The sequence below is a fragment of the Pipistrellus kuhlii genome, unplaced genomic scaffold, assembly GCF_014108245.1.
Source record: "Pipistrellus kuhlii isolate mPipKuh1 unplaced genomic scaffold, mPipKuh1.p scaffold_m20_p_5, whole genome shotgun sequence".
NCBI lineage: Eukaryota > Metazoa > Chordata > Mammalia > Chiroptera > Vespertilionidae > Pipistrellus > Pipistrellus kuhlii.
This window is the reverse complement of record NW_023425551.1, coordinates 45409758-45426925: the sequence shown is the minus strand read 5'-3', so window position 1 is coordinate 45426925 and position 17168 is coordinate 45409758. Positions and strand designations below refer to the sequence as shown.

General features: G+C 39.0%; 1 protein-coding gene across 2 annotated transcripts in view; it reads right to left on the bottom strand.

The window, feature by feature from the left end:
• Positions 1 to 17168, bottom strand: part of RARS2 (arginyl-tRNA synthetase 2, mitochondrial) — a 62578-nt gene that overhangs the window by 13818 nt on the left and 31592 nt on the right. For both annotated transcript variants that reach the window (XM_045572900.1, XM_036415190.2), the window contains exons 9-20: positions 16566 to 16724; positions 15517 to 15623; positions 13823 to 13918; positions 10059 to 10119; positions 8411 to 8487; positions 7592 to 7716; positions 6348 to 6415; positions 6159 to 6268; positions 4158 to 4253; positions 2563 to 2637; positions 763 to 826; positions 28 to 99 (exon numbers count right to left, since the gene is read on the bottom strand). In XM_045572900.1, the coding sequence (XP_045428856.1) occupies positions 28 to 99; positions 763 to 826; positions 2563 to 2637; positions 4158 to 4253; positions 6159 to 6268; positions 6348 to 6415; positions 7592 to 7716; positions 8411 to 8487; positions 10059 to 10119; positions 13823 to 13918; positions 15517 to 15623; positions 16566 to 16724 (1110 nt within the window). The remainder of the gene's footprint in view (positions 1 to 27; positions 100 to 762; positions 827 to 2562; positions 2638 to 4157; positions 4254 to 6158; positions 6269 to 6347; positions 6416 to 7591; positions 7717 to 8410; positions 8488 to 10058; positions 10120 to 13822; positions 13919 to 15516; positions 15624 to 16565; positions 16725 to 17168) is intronic.

The following is a 17168-nucleotide window of genomic DNA, read 5'->3' as shown; positions in this document are numbered from 1 at the left end:
TTTCATTGGAAATTACATCCTACATACAGGTGTTATTCCAAGAAGTTTCATTCCATTGGCTAGGACAGAACGGACAGCTTTGAAAAGATGAAGTCTGGCCTACAAAAATAAATCAAATAATGATTAAATGTTCAATAATAGGCTAAGTATAAAGTGAATAAGAATGTTTTTAAGAATAAATTTAGCCAAAACTGGTTTGGCTCAGTGGATAGAGCATCGGCCTAGGGACTGAAGGATCCCAGGTTCGATTCCGGTGAAGGGAATGCACCATGGTTGTGGGCACGTCCCCAGTAGGGGGTGTGTAAGAGGCAGTTGATCGATGACTCTTTCATCGATGTTTCTAACTCTCTCCCTTTCTCTGTGTAAAAAAATCAATAAAAATATATTTTAAAAAAATAAATTTAGCTTTCTTCTAAGTACAAACAATATCTCAAAAGTGCCCTGGGGTTTGCTATAGGCAAGGGAATACAAATTCCTAGAAACTCTAACAGTAACACTGGTACCCAAGGGTTGGGGAGTGAGTGAATGTACCATCATACAGCACAGATTCAGATAAGGGAACCAATCACTGTAATACTTCATGTAGGAAAATGTACTTCATAGTTCAGTATGTTGCAAAGTACATAAATGTTGATTCTAATTATTACCTTAAGTACATTGCTGTAGTTGAACAACTGGATATTATTTTAGAAACATTTGCAAGACTGAGTAATATTAGTCTGGGGATGCTAGACATTACACACAAAACACTGTGTAACATACCCCAGCCGCTTCAGGAGGACTCTGTTTTATGGGCAGTGTTCTGTGTGCCACAGCTGCAAGGTGACTGAAAAGAGAAATCATAATCAGGACCAGCAGCAATTTCCTGTTGTAACATATAAGCCTGGTATCTAAAATACCACCATTAAGATTTTTCAAAAGTTCGAAAGTTGAAGGCCCTGGCTAGGTAGTTTAGTTGGTTAGAGCATCATTCCTAGATGCCAAGATTGTGGGAAACAACCGATGAATGTATAAATAAGTGTAACAACAAATCCATCTCCGCCCCCTCCTTCTCTTTGGAAAAAAAAAAAGATTATTTCATTATTAGTTTTACAAATACAGGAGATTCCTTTCTAGTGAGTTTTTCCTCATTGGGCTTCCTTTAAGATGATCTGGCCTTTTCATCTCTGTATGGTGAAGAGGTCAGGTAGAGACTAGTTATCAGTCCACTCTGCACACATACTGGCCACTCATCTTTAAAACGTTTTTTTTTCTATTTAGATAAGGCAGCAATTACAACAGAGTGCCAGAGAAATGATGCTTATGACATTTGTTTCATTGATTAAGTGGCATTTAATAAGACTTTTTGGCTTTTTCGTATCTATCTGCCTAAGTGGATTTTAACCCTTTGCACTCCGAACCATTCTGGACATTGGCTACCAGCTACTCGACGCTACTTTGCGGCGGACACGTGCATTGAATTAACTCAATTCCCCGTAATCACTAATAAGCTGCAGGGTCCCCCCTGAGAGGGGACATCCGAGTGATATGCTAGAATTCCGATGTTCCCTGAGAGGGGACAGCGGAGTGCAAAGGGTTAAAGGAAAGATTTATTTAAATCTAGGGAAGTCAAAATAAAAAGCATAATTAAGAAAACAGTCCCAATAAATCTTTGGTTTCAGTAAGTCTTGAGTAAAAGCAAATATTTCTTAAATAGCTTTTACGGGGAGACATCACTCAGAAGACAGAATCAAATAGTCACGTTTCTAAAATAGCTACCATGAAATGCCTATCAAAGTGTCACTGACTTGCTTCTCAATTCAATCTTGCCCTCTAGCTGACTGATATTTCTATGCCTCTGCTTAAAACCTTTTTGTGGACCCCGCTGCCCTGAAAAGATGAAATGCCTAGTATAGTGGTCAGCAAACTCATTAGTCAACAGAGCCAAATATCAACAGTACAATGATTGAAATTTCTTTTGAGAGCCAAATTTTTTAAACTTAAACTATATAGGTAGGTACATTGTTATTAACTTAATTAAGGTACTCCTAAGCTGGCCTTCGCTAAAAACGCAAGGGGCCAAAGAGCCGCATGTGGCTCGTGAGCTGCAGTTTGCTGACCACTGGCTAGTACATGGCAGAAATGCTTCATTGGATCTTGCCCGGGACTATGCTGATCATGTTCCTTTAATAATCATATTCTTGCAAGCTCTGGGCTTTCTCTTCTCCCTCTGCCACCTTGTTTCTCCTAGTTAATGTCTCCTCCTTTCCTCTGGAAAGCCCTCTCTGATCCCTCAAGGCTGGGCTGAGTGCCCTGACATTTGCTCTCACATCCACTCTATCCTAACACATGCACACTGTTCTGTAACCTCCTATGAGGCTGCTGTTTCCTGTTCACTTGACTGAGTGACCAGATGAACAATGATTGCTAATTTGCAAAGATGAAGCAAGAATTCCTGTAACTTAAAGCACACAATATTTTTAGGCCAAAGGATTTATTTATAGGAACACTTCAGATGAAGGAAAGGTCCCTTATCAGATCAGGCCTCAGCTGTCTGGTTACACCTGAAAATTATAAAAATACCTTAGAGTTAGAAGGTAGCTGACAATGTGCCTGGGTTGAAGGTCCTGAGATGATTTATAAAGCACTTCGTCAAACCTAAAAGAAAGATGACAGGAGCAACTGTCAGTGGAAGACTGTGCACATGTTACACTAAGCTAAGATGTTAAGACAGAGATCCAAGATGTAAGGTTGATTTGACATCACTAAGGGTAGGAGGTATATGAAAAAAGACAGGTGTTCAGTTGAAGGTAAAGGCACATTTTTCTCTCACAAATTTCTAGGTGGCAGGCACTTTCTAAATCATCTGTTTATTCCTTAGGCCTTCTTCAGCACAAGAACTCAAACCATGGCTGTTAAATTGAATGTAAAAGCTGCTTAGTGATATTTAGGGACATAATCTAGAAACTAGCAAACAGAGCCTACCCTCAATATAAAAACCCCAAGTTGGCTCATATTTCCTCACAAATTAGCCAAATATGAGTAAACTAGCTCCTTTTGACCCCAGGAAAGAACCACCGTTGTGTGGCAATCAGACAAAACTGCCTTGTTATCTATCCGCATCCCTTCTGGAGACTAAGCTCTCCTCACAAGGCTGGTATCCCAGTGATGGTGGAGAACTCAAAGGTGCAGTCTCCGCCCGAATGAGGGCATTAGATGCATATTTGAAACTGTGACTTGAAACTAAGAGGCAAATGGAAGACTCTGGGAAGCTGTGAAAAGGCAGGGATTTTCCTTTTCTTATTATGGAGGGTGAGAAGATGATTTTTTAAAAAATTACACAGTTATGCTTTTACCAGGGTTCACATTCTCATACTACCTAAAGGGTGGTTAGGTGCTTAGGCTAATTCAGTGATAGTAATATTTTTAAGACCTAACAACCATTCGTATGCTCTCTGTGTGCCCTTAAAAGGCAGACAATCATTTTTTAATCTACCTTGAGGAAAATGCTGACTAGAGGCAAGAGCTAGTTATTGGCCTGTTCACTTCAGTGGCTTGCAAAACACCCACAAGTCAGGCCCTCTTTTTATCTCTGCAAGTTAGGTCCTCTGTTTTCCCCTAACAAAACTATATTAACTCACCCATTCCCTTGTAGTGATAGGCTGCTTAATGTTTAAACAGTAGGGCTTAGCAAGACTGTGACCAGTACCTGGATTAACAATTTGTGATCTACTGGTCAAATAACCATTTCAGGAAAACTACAAATAACATCTCAATTCAATATTTCTGCTTCTTCAGAGAAAGGAATGGTCACAGGGCAATAATTTACAAGCTTTGCAGAAAACGATGGAGATTCAATACCACCCATGACCCATGTGCCCTCTCACAGAATCTTAGAATCTACTCCTTGAGACCTTATCAAGAGACCAAAGATCACAGGAATTTACCCTAACACCTCTCTCCACTCTCCTTTCTCACCTTAAAAATCCTTAACCTTGTCCATCGGTAAGATGGATTTGAGGCATTCTTAGGACCCACATCTTGGTTGGCTCCTCAATCAATAAATTCCAAATGCTGGGGTTTTGAGTTTTGGCCTTTAGAAGCATAGGACATAGGAACATGAGTTCAGAACAGTTTCACTAAGCCGAAGTTGACTCAATAATACTTGAAAACCATACCTGAGCAGATGCTGGAGAATTGAAACAGACTGTGGTTCTTGTAAACAAGCAGTGTTGAAATCATTCAGATAACCACATCCAAAAGCCTCTTCCAAACTGTTATCAAAAGTGTGAAAACAACAAAGGATTAAACAAGTCATCGAAGGACACATAATTGCAAGTGATGAACCATGTCATAATACAGTCTTGCTCTCCTTAATATAGTCATGCCGCATAATGCTGGTCAACCATGGATGGAGTATAGGATGGTGCTCCCATAAGATTATGATGGAACTGAAAAATTCATATCACTTTTTTATATTGTAGCTGTCATAACACTACAATGCACTACACAAACACCATTGTGTGACATTTGCCTACAGTGTTCCGTACAGTAACATGCTGTACAGATTTGTAGTCTATGAGCTGTAGGAAAAGAGAATCTATTACCCCAAAATAACTCTATTTGGCATAAGTATTATTTAGGCTGGTTAATTTTAAGAGACGGTAGATGCGAAAGGGAAAAAGCTCTGAAAATCAAGTAGAAGTTACACTTTGTAAAAGACTTATTTGTAAGAGAATCTCCATTTGTAAGTGTGTCTCCTTCTGGTACTCTGAAAAATGAAGATGACCTTATTTCTAGAAACTCTTATCAATGCCGAAGATTAGGACTTAAATCTGTATCACAATCTCACCCTTGATTTTAACTGTGCTCTTCTTGGTAACCTTCCATAACTGACCACTCTCACCCTCAACATCTCCTTTTGTCTTCAACTGAAGATGGTATTTTAAGGTGAGGGCTCCAGGCATTTTGGCAAGTACCGTATTTTTCGGACCATAAGACGCACTTTTTTCCCCCCAGAAGTGGGGGGAAAAAGTCCCTGCGTCTTATGGTCCAAATATAGCCTACACATATACTTTAAAAAAAAAGTTTTTTTACTTGCCCGGCTCTGTGTGGTCTCTGTGTGCTTGCCCGGCTCTAAAATGGTTCTAAATGCTGCTGTTTACTTTACAGGGTTGATTACATGTGTTTATGACTGTGATGTTGAGTTTTAATGCACATAAAATATTTTAGGACACTATTTGTTTCAGAATCTTTTTTTCTTCATTTCCCTTCTCTAAAAACTGGTGCATCTTATGGTCCGGAGCGTTTATGGTCCGAAAAATAGGGTAACTCAGTTTTCCTGGGTCTCTTCCATGTATACTGGAAACATACACATTATTAAACTTTAATTTTTCTCCTGCTAATCTGTCTTTTATTATAGGAATATTTCAGTCAGGAACCCAGAAGAAAGGGTGCAGGGAAATTATTTTTGTTCCCCTACAGAGCAATAGGCTATATAGCATACAGCCTGCTTGTGTGTAGCAGGCTATACCATCTAGATTTATGAAAATGCACTCTATGATGTGTGCACAACCATGAAATCGCCTAAGAATGCATTTCTCAGTCATGCTCCACTTAGTGACAGGGCCTGTCTTTAAAACTAAGTTCAGTCTGATGCTTCAATTATTTAAACATTTTTATTTTTATTTTTATATTTTTCGAGAGAGTAAGAAGATGAGAGGGATAAAAGAGAGACACACAGAGAGAAAATAACATTGATCAGTTGCCTCTTACACGCACACCGAACATGCATCAAACTCACAACCTGGGCTCTGTGCCCTGATGGAACTAAACTTTTGGTGTAAGCAGAGCCACATCAGCCAGGGCTTGATGCCTCAATTTTTCCTAAATCTGTATCTTTATCTGAAAACGGTATATTCTTTTGGTAGGATTATTGTAAATACTAAATAAAGTAATGTGCATAAAAGCATTTCCTACATAGGTGCCTAATAAATATTCTATAAACCCTACAAGAAAACAACGTAACATGTAGGCTGTCCACTGTATTCTAATTAGATTTGGATATGAGATATCTGAGAAGCCCGGAAAATAGGGCCTTTGGTCTTAGGCATGCAGCAGTCAAACCCCACCCTGGGAAGGGCAGAGCGGCCCACTGTTTCCCTGCAGCCTCTTCTCACCTGTGGAGGCGGGCGTGCGTGTACTGCAGGAAGACACCTGTGTCCCCACGACTCTGGAACACACGATCCCAGCTGAACTGATAGTCAGCTGAGAGTAAACCTCTGAAGTCCTAAAATGACAGAGAAATCTTCAGTGCTGGGATTCATTCTATTATCACACAAAGGGTCCTAGGAAGCAGTCGAACAGACCTGAATAATGAGTGCTGCCAGCCCGACCCTCTCTGCCGTCTCCTGTGGGTTCTCCAGTTCTTTGGTGGCTGAAACAGCAAAGGTGGTATCGTTAACCTGCCGGAACCTACAGAGTCAGACTGAAGTGGAGATAAAATCTGTCAAAAATGGATGCTGGTGGTATCAAGAACAAACAGGTATACAGTGGGCAATTTACTTTTTTAATTTGGGTTTATTTGCCTTTGATAATGACAATTCCCCTGCCTTCATTAAAAGGGAAAATACTTCTTTTTTGTGTTTATTTTTTAAATAAATATCCCTTATAAGAAAATATCCTTCTAAGACAATAGATAGAGCTGGCACTTATTTTTCCAAGGGTGACGGTTAAAGCCATAAGGACTTATGACTAATTTAAAATTATATAACAGGAACTTCACAGAACTACTACCAACAATGGAATGATAATATGAAGCCATCCATGAAAAGAGGCCACGGTAATATCAAATCAGATTACCGACTGAACAATACTTGAGCAGTAAGTCTAACAATTCTGGCAACTTTAATTAGTGAAAGCTATTTTTTAAATAAGATTAGTGAAAGTTCAATGGAGGAATGGTAATAATAAATCACACTGCACAGAAGACCTGCAAAATATAAAAGTGGCACATAGGCTAAGATCCTTCTTTTAAACAGCTGCATAGCATTCCACGGTATAAATGTACCACAGCTTTTTTATCCACTCATCTACTGATGGGCATTAGGGCTGTTTCCACATCTTAGCTATTATAAACTGTGCTACTATAAACACAGGGAAGCATATGTTCTTTCTGATTGGTGTTTTGGGTTTCTTATATTCCTAGATATATTCCTAGAAGTGAGATCACTGGGTCAAATGGCAGTTCCATATTTAATTTTTTAAGGGAAACCCATACTGTTTTTCATCTTGGCTGCACCAGTCTGCATTCCCACCAGGAGTATACTAGGTTTCCCTTTTCTCTACATTTTTGCCAGCACTAGTCATTTGTTGATTTGTTGATGGTAGCCAGGAGTAGGTAGGTGAGTGGGATGAGATTAATGAATAATTTTTATGCATACATCCATAATCCATGGTACACAGATAATAGGATGGTGAAGGCCTGGGTGGGAGGTGGGAGCAGGCTAGAAGATGTCAATGAGGGGGAAAAAGGAGACATGTAATACTTTCAACAATAAAGATTTTTTAAAAAAAGGCAGTTATGACTATAACAACAAAAAAGTGAATTCACTCTTAATAGAAGCCATGTTCTGTAGCATCCTCAATCGAATCTCATTTAAGACATCTTCCAGAAAAGTAACATCTCCTCTTCGAGTCTTCATTCCCTGCACCACTCCGAAGGGCACATGTTGACACCTGAAATGGAGTGAGCATTTAGTTAGCTGAAAACTGAAAACTAGCTGGTTACCAAAGTATAGAATAAAACCACTTTAGAGAGTAGTCTGAACTTCAACTCTCATAATGAGGTTTTAAAAAATTAATAGATTGAAACATGATGTTATTTATTGTATACCACAGATGTTAAACACACAGCATTATTTAGAGATAATCACTAGCATAGTTGCCTTTATGAAAAACAGGAGAGGGGGGTAAAGAATTTTGAAAATCAACCCTAGCTGCTTTTGCTCAGAGGATAGAACATCAGCTTACAGACTGCAGGGTCCGGGTTTGATGCCAGTCAAGGGCACATGCCCAGGTTATAGGCTTGATCCCCAGTAGGGGCAGTCAGTCAATGGTTCATTTTTATCATTGATGGTTTTTTTCTCTCTCTCTCCCTCTAAAATCAATAAAGACATATTAAAAAAAATTTTTTTTAAATCAAGCCACTGAGAGCAGATATCTAATAAAAACATTTATTAGATGTTTATATAAGCTACTTATTAATTCAGCCAGGCATAAATTAACACACATAAAAACATCTGCTCTCCCACACTAACACCTTAAAACTTAGAAATTTCAATGAAAATTTTTAAGAACTTGGCACATTTTTGGATTTGGCTGACCTAACAATGATTCTGAGGCAGGTAGTTAACAACCATGCACACATTACCTTTTTGCCCAGTCATATCCCATGATCTGCAGCATTTGGAACACTTGCTGAAAATGCTTTTTTTGTCCTTTATCTGTCTTTGGGGGGGAGAAAAAGTATTTAAAATAAAAGAACAATGATAATTTACAAAAATATGCTGGACATGAATTAAAATATTTGAGTTCTGACAGACTAGTCATTGTTAATTGGTAAGTTTTAAATAAACACATAAAGGAAAGCCACCAGAAGACTGTCTTAGGTGAGTGTACTAGACGAGAAGGAAGAGCAAGCTGCTACACTGTAAGGAGGAAACTCAAGCTTTAATATTATGAATCTTCTATTTAAATTCCTTCTCTCCCAGCTGTTATGATCTTTATCTCAAAGAAGAACAAAGCTAAGCTCTAAAACGATATTTAATGCAACCAATGGACATAAAACTCTGGGGAGGGAGGGTATGTATGGGAGGGAGGGGGGCAAAAAAAATCAATAAAATATATTAAAAAACAAACAAATAAACAAACAAAAAACCCCCAAAAACGATATTTAATGGCAACTTTTTTTTTTAGGGGAAAGGAGTTTACATGGAAGTGAAGGAAAGGGAAGAAGAGACTAAATACTACTCAGCAACAAATGGAACAGATACAAACAAGAGATTGGGTGGATCTCAAGGGCATTCCTAAGGTTGAGTAAAAACAAGCCAGACTCAAAAGGTCACATACTGTGAATGCATTTATATAACATTTGTATGACAAAACTGTAGTAATGAAGAGCAGAGAAGTGGCTGCCAAGGGCTAGGGTTACTAAGTGGTTACCCTGAGGGAACAGTTTTGTGATGGAACAGTTTTGCATCCTAAATGTGGTGATGGTTATGTGCATCTATAATACATATGTGATAAAATTTCATAAAAACACACCACACAAAAACATTCAGGCCCATGCACCAGTCATGTAAAAATTGGCAAAATTTAATTAAGGTCTCTTCCAATGTTGCTTTTTTGGTATGGACATACCAAAATTGGTTATGTAAGATACTATTGTTGGGGAAGGCTAGGTAGAGGGCATATGAAAACACTATCCTATTTTAAAACTTCTTGTGAGTCTTAAAATATTTAAAATAGAAAGTTATTTTTAAAAGTGTATGACAGAAGCCGAAACCGGTTTGGCTCAGTTGACAGAGCATCAGCCTGCGGACTGGAAGGTCCCGGGTTCGATTCTGGTCAAGGGCATGTACCTTGGTTGTGGGCACATCCCCAGTGGGGAGGGGGTGCACGAGGCAGCTGATTGATGTCTCTCTCCCATCGATGTTTCTGGCTCTCTATCTCTCTCCCTTCCTCTATGTAAAAAATCAATAAAATATATATTTTTTAAAAAAGTGTATGAGTGACCTGTACACATTCATTTCACATACGGTAACCATTTTCCTGACTTAGATAATTAATTTTGTTTTACTATAAAACAATGTGAACTTTTTAATTTTTATGTGTTTTTTTTTTTTTTAAACATTGTGGTTGCCACCTTAATCACACTTAGTACCAAATTCTTTCTACAGTTTGACAACATTATTTTTCCATAGTTTTCAACATGGCATAAATTTGCAACCCAATTTCTATCTTTGCAGTTTTTATGAGGTAGGGATCATAACCTTTTATTCTTTACTGTGATTACTTACCACATAAATCATTGAATCAAAATTATACTTGTCCATTCGATCTATAGCAGCTGCAAGATCTCTGAAAAAAAAAAAAAAAAAAAGGCCATAAATTAAGAGTTACTAAGCAGATATGGGAAATAATTTGTTTACCTCTTTAATAGTAATAAAGCTTTTCTAATTAAGAACTCCTGTTATCCCACAGGTTGGGGTATATTACTCCTGCTTGTATAAGCCCAATATCATATTTTGAGATGCCAAGTAAAAAATAATAAAAATAGCTTTAGGAAATGCAATAATAACAAGTGTGCTATGAAAAGATAAAAAACATAAATGAGTAAGACTCTGGAACAAGTTGTAATAACAACTAAATTAGCTCTAGGTATGTTCTTGCCTCTGTCAAATATTGAGCATAGTGGTTTGGGTCAACTTCTGGGTTCTCTATTCTATTCCATTGGTCTATATGTCTGTTCTTGTGCCAGTACCAGGCAGTCTTGAGAACAGTGGCTTTGTAATATAGCTTGATATCTGGTATTGAGTTCCATCCTCCTTTGTTCTTCTTTCTCAGGACCAGTGGCCCGGTGTACGAAATACAAGAACGGCGGGAGGCCTCAGCCCGGCTTGCACCCTCCCGAATCTGGACCCCTCGAAGGATGTCCTACTGCCGGTTTACAGGCATTGAGCCTAAACTGACAGTTGGACACCCGTCTCACAATTCGTGACTGCTGGTTCCTAACGACTCACCTACCTGCCTGCCTGACTGCCCCTAACCACTCTGCCTGCAGACCTGCTTGCCCCCCGCCGCCAGCCTGCTCACCTCCAAATGCCCTCCCTGGAACCCCGACCACCACCAACTGCCCCCCGTGCCAACGTGGTTGCTCCCAACTGCCCACCCCCCATGCCAGCCTGCTTGCCCCCAAGTGTACCCCTGCTGGCATGCTCACTCCAAACTGCCCCCCTGCTATCCTGATCACCCCCAATTGACCCCTACTGATTTGTCTGCTTTCCCCCAACTGGCCCCCCTGGTGGTCTGCTCAGCCCCAACTACCCCCCCCACCCCTCCCACTGGCCTGATCACCCACAACTGCTGTCCCATCCTGGCCTAATCACCACAACTGTCCTCTCCTCTTGGCCTCTAACTATCTCTACCTTGAGCCCGCCACCATGGCTTTGTTCAGAACATCCGGAAGGTCTCCCAGACTTATTAGCATATTACCCTTTTAATAGTATAGATAGAAGCCTGGTGCATGGGTGGGGGCGAGCTGGTTTGCCCTGAAGGGTGTCCTGGATCAGGGTGGGGCTTCCCTTGGGGTGTGGGCAAGGAGCCTGTGGTGGTTTGCAGGCTGGCCACACTCCCAAGGGCTGAGGGTCCCCACTGGGGGAGAGTGGCCAGCCTGGGTGAGGGGGTGAAGGCTATTTGCAGGCTGGGCAAGCCCGCAGTGGGGACCCTCACCCATGGAGGTGTGTCCAGCCTGGGTAAGGGGCTGAGGGCCATTTCCAGGCTGGCCACGCCCCCTAGCAACCCAAGCTACCAGCCCCTCCTTCAGCCACAGCCAGAGCTGGCTGGAAGCATGGGTTGGTTCCCAGCTCCTCCTTTAGCAGCTACCAGGGCGGGTGGGAGTCTTGGCTACCTCCATCTCTGGGGTCACCCAAGCCTGCTCACTCCAGCTCTGTGGCCACCACCATGTTTGTTGGGTTAATTTACATAATCACTCCTGATTGGCTGGTGGGTGTAGCAGAGTGATGGTCAATTTGCATGTTTCTCCTTTATTAGTGTAGTTGACATAGTAGTTAAATAGATATATTCTAGCTACTCCTCTATTAGTATGATCAAGGGGTTTCAAAGTCTTGTATCAGTCATAAGTAATATTTTCTAAAGCATTTTAAAAGATCATAATATACTTTAATAAAAGTTCTATTTAACTCTCTCATCTCTGATTAACTAGAAAAGACCCAGTTTACATGTTATATAAAATAATAAAAAATAAACCATAAACTATGAAATGTCAAGACAAGATGATAAAAATGTTGAAATTTAAAATTAAAATGATTTTTGATAATATATGGTACTGGGGGAGGACTTAAAAAGTTCCTAGATCTTTTGAAATGTTAGGGTTATCAAAATATCATTAGTACTTACCTCATAATCTTTAATAATAAAGGTATAATATGCTAATTAGATTGGACAGCTGAACAACCTTCCTGATGAAGCCAGGGCTGCAAGGGCCGACCAAGGCAAAGATACAGTGACTGAGAGGACCAAGCTCCTTGCATGAATTCCATGCATTGGGCCTCTAGTCCTATGTAATAAAAAACCTAATATGCAAATTGTTCCCTCAACCAGGAGTTTGACTAGGGAGCAGGGTTGGCGGTCGTGGCAGGCAGCTGGGGGAAGGAAGGCACCCTGGCTGGCAACGGTAGCCACTAGGAACCCTACCTGTGCATGAATTTCCTGCACCAGATTCAGGGCAGTTACAGGGTCTTCATGTCATGTAACTTCTGTTTGAGTGGACACAGTTCTTATAACCATTGCTCATAGGTCTCTTTTGTAATCCATAGTTAGCTGGCACAAAAAAATTTTTTTTTCTACTACAGGCAGGTTAAGTCAGAATCAATGTATGTTGTTTCATGGTTACGTCGCCATCTCTCATTTATTTATAAAAAAAAAAGTTCCATCATTTCGACGTATATACATATGTGCTTTATGCTTTTTATTACTTATAATAAAGTAAGTAAAGGTCAGGAATTGTTCTTTCTTTTAAATTTTTTTTACTGTTTCATTTCATTACTGCTGTGTATGTGCTCCAAGTGAGGAACATAGGTGCTTATGTAGATAAGTTCCAACTTAACGGCAAAAATCGCACTATGTTACGCTGTAGGAATGGATCTCTGATGGAACCCGAGGACCTACTGTTTATATTTTTGTACCTAGAAAAACAAATGTACTTCTTAGATATATGAGTTCTTTTCATTTCCCACCTTCAACTGTATGGAATTGATAAAGACATTTCAAAAAGTAATAGAAAGTAGATTAATTTTCTGAAGGACAGTAAGAGAGATAGGTGGCTGTTTAAAGTAGTTTGGAACAAAGGATAGTAGTTAAAAAAAGAAAAGAAAAAAATACCATTACTTTCACTATGCTTATGAGAGATTTGTGATATAATATAAAACTAGCCCAGGAGATACTAGAGCCCTTTGCCAGCAGTGCTTGAGTATGGCCATGTGTGCTTGTGTGGCTTTTTTATTTTCCTTCCTATTAGCTTTGTCTCAGAAATAAATGTGTTTGACAATCCAAGATCTTAGTAACAGAGACTGCTTGTAGCACAGGAGTCAGCCATGGAGACAGAAGAAAAAAATGTTAAGTGACATGGCCTGTTTTACCACAATCAGAATAAGGACTGATTGTGAGGACACCAATGAGCTCATACATCCACCTTTTAGCATACATTCCCTCCCATTATGCAATTGTAAAATATTTATAGTTGATTACGAGGAATCTCAATTTTATAGTTGTAGAATAATGTGGAATTCTATGATGTTTGACAAATTGTAAGTAATTTTCAGTCACTTTTCTGATGACTTTTAACCTTTCGAGGTAATAAAAGTAGCACTAAACGGAAACCCAAAAAGTATATTTTTAGTGATGAGAACAAGAGATTTAGAAATTAGCCTTTGATAATAGTTTTGAGGATAACATAACTGACTTAGCAGTAACTCTAGAACAAATAACATGAAGTCATATACACATTCTAATTCTAATGCTCATCTTCACATAAGACACAAACCTCGTTGCATAGAGAGATGTCCCATCACTACGCATCACAGTACAAATTGAGGAGGGGTCACCATTCCCAGAAAGATCCACTACAGCCGTTCCTTTCCTAGAAATGCAGAAAGGTAACTTGAAGTAACATAATAAAAATTAAGACCTTTAAAAGTATAATATCTATAACATTTTCTTTGTCAAACAAGAAGCTATTTTTATTACTTGGTAGCAATAAGCGGTATAACCAACAATAAAGAAAAATAAGATGTCATCTGACCATGAATCTATTACAAGTGGGTATAATCCAATATAATAAAAGCCTAATATGCTAAGTGTCTGGTCATCTGGTCAGCCATTCAACCAATCAAAGTGTAATATGGTAAGGCCCCTCAACTGCTTGCTATGACATGCACTGACAACTAGGGGGCAGATGCTCTGACTGGTAGGTTAGCTTGCTGCAGGGGGTCTGGCCAATTGGGACTGAGCAAGATAGGCCAGACACGCCCTGGAGTCCTCCTGCGGTCCTCCCCAGCTGGCCAACCTCCCATGTCCCTCCTTGGCCTGGGTTATACACCAGTGGGGTCCCTCGGCCTGGCTTATGCTCACTCGCAATCCAGGCTAAGGGATCCTCCCACCCTGCCCGAGTGCATGAATTTTATGCACGGGCCTCTAGTGCAATTAATATTTAGTTATTTTGTAACTCTGGATAAGGTACTTAGATTATGTCATAAACATACCTTAAAAAAATGAGATTACAACTATAGTTTAACTATAAAACATTTTTTCTCTAATTCCAGTTATTATAACATTAAATATTGAACTATTATAGCTTTGGATGCCTTAAAGTACCCTTGAGTAATAAAACCTTGGGATTTTTGTTATAGTCTTTCCTGCCTGAACAAAAATTAGAATCTGTATATGGTAATCTAAAAATTTTCCTTAATAACATTGCTGAGGATTTTATTAAACACAGATTCCATGTCTTCTTTATAAAGATGAAAAAAGAAATTGCTCTTTGGTTTTATGAAAAGCGGCACTTCTAAGCGAATGGTTTGCTTTTACATTACAGATATTTGAGCTGCTATGACTAGTACAACTATTTTTCTGTTTGGTTGACAGGAAGCTCAAAGCTAAATTAGAAATCTACCTTAAGCTAGGAAACAGAATCCCAGTTTGTGTTACATGACGTACTAATATCATCTTGACTTCATATTATTTTCTGCTCCCACTTCCTGATTTCTTCCTGGTTTTACTCTTTCAAAAGCTTGCTGTTTTACTATATCTATTTTCATGAGCTGCCTTAAGTCTTTTATTGAAGAGGATAGGATTATTTTTTTTAAAAAGGCAGGGTTAAGTAAGATGTGAATCCTATGGCTTTTTTACAGTTATACTATTATCAGTCATTGTGACTTTAGGCAGGTCATATGTACCTTCTGTTCTTGTTTGCTCATGTGCAAGCAGCAGATAATATCCTTTCTCCCAACCTTACCAGAATTATGTTATGGTAGCAAAAGACGGCATGTATAAAAACAAAAAACAAACAACAAAAAAAAAGACAGCATGTATAAAAATACTTTGAATAGCAAAAGCACTATTAAAAAAGTGACAGAAAGGGCTGCATAGCACATTCTGTTGTCCTTACTGTGAAGATATCAACACCAATTTCAAAAAAAGAACAAATAACTTTACTAAAGAATAGTAGCCTGATCATACATTGTTTTCTGCAGGAGTCCTTTACTGTCCAGCAACTTTAAGACTTCTTGAGATTTTTCACGATAAAATGATTCTCCTGAGTATTCATCAAAATGTACTCCTAGACGCTAAAAGAGTTCAGAAACAAACAACAAAAAAAGAGTTACTTAAATGTCCTCCACCTTACCCTAAGACAAAATAGGATGCCCTACAGTCTGGCACACAGAACAAGTCCCTCCTCTGCTTTAACCTTCTAAAGGCTCTTCCACCAGTCAAGTCCTCCCAACAGTACCATCCTGTCCACTATGGTAGTTTTAGGCACAGGAGGCTGTTGAAATTCCCATGAAATACAATTAAACGTTTAGTTTCTCAATGACATTACTCACACTGTAGCCACACAAGGCTAGTGGCTGCCATACTGGATAGCAAAGATACAGGACATTTCCATCCCCTCACGGAACCAGAGTGGACAGCCCTGGAAAACAGCCCACACCACGTCCCACCCTATAACCTCTTCAATCTCTCCTCCTACAGTTCGCATCTTGTTTACCTACCCCACCCACATGGGCTTCTTTACAGAAACTCTCTTCAGTCCACCCATGCCTGAACTCTTCTTCCCTGCTTATTTTCCTCCACATTACCATCTAACAGACTACGTGCTCTTATTTAATTCGCACTACCTTTGTTTAATGCACTGTCTCAATGCTAGGATGTAAAGTCCATGAGAAAATTTATCCTTTTTATTCACTGTTGTATTTTTCCCATGCCCTAAATGTTAATTAAATGAACAAATTTATACCCATCGTGAAGAAAAATGGTGGGTAAGAAAGTGGAGGAATGATAGAGAAAATCCTCTCTGAAATGAAGTATCACAATGTTGTTAAGTTCCTAGGCTGTAAGATTATTTCATAGCTCTAACTTTCAGTCCAAAGAACAAAATTTGAGTCCTAAATCCCAACTCAACGACAAATCTATTTTTAAAACATGACCTTAGGAAGAAACGTGGCTGCCTGGTGGTACCAGTCAAGAGCTGCACCAAATCTCAAGAAAGCAAGAGAGTGGACAGGTACCTTGTAAATCCGAATGTACTCTTCTACGCTCAAGTTCCGAAATTTTTGCCATAGTGCAAGTGCTTGCATGTCACCTAATTCCAATCGCTGGAAGAATTCATGTGCTGATTTGGCTACACTTTTGTCTTCCGCTGCTTCTTTATTAACTTGTACATAAACCTAAAAGCACAACAGTAATATATATTACTATTCACAGTTATCTTTAATAAGGAAAAGAAGAAACAAAACACAATTCTAAAAATTTTCATTTAAAGGTTATCCAACCGCCCTCATCACAGAGTGTAACCTTTATTTTTTTTTGTCATGAACCTTTAGTGAACCCTATGGACCTCTTCTTCTCTAAATGCACAAAGTAAAATACATACATTTACAAAGGAAACAATTACAATGAAATAGTTATCCAAATATTTTTTTATTTAAGATATAGTAATAAAAGAAAATGTTAACTTTCTGATAGAGTTTAGTGAAAATGTATAAATTTTTCTTCCCATCCAAGTTCATAGACCCTTACATTAAGAAAGCCTGGCTTAGACTAGAATAGCATGTCTTGTTTTTTTTAATTATTTATTTATTTATTTATTATTTTTTAAAAAATATATTTTA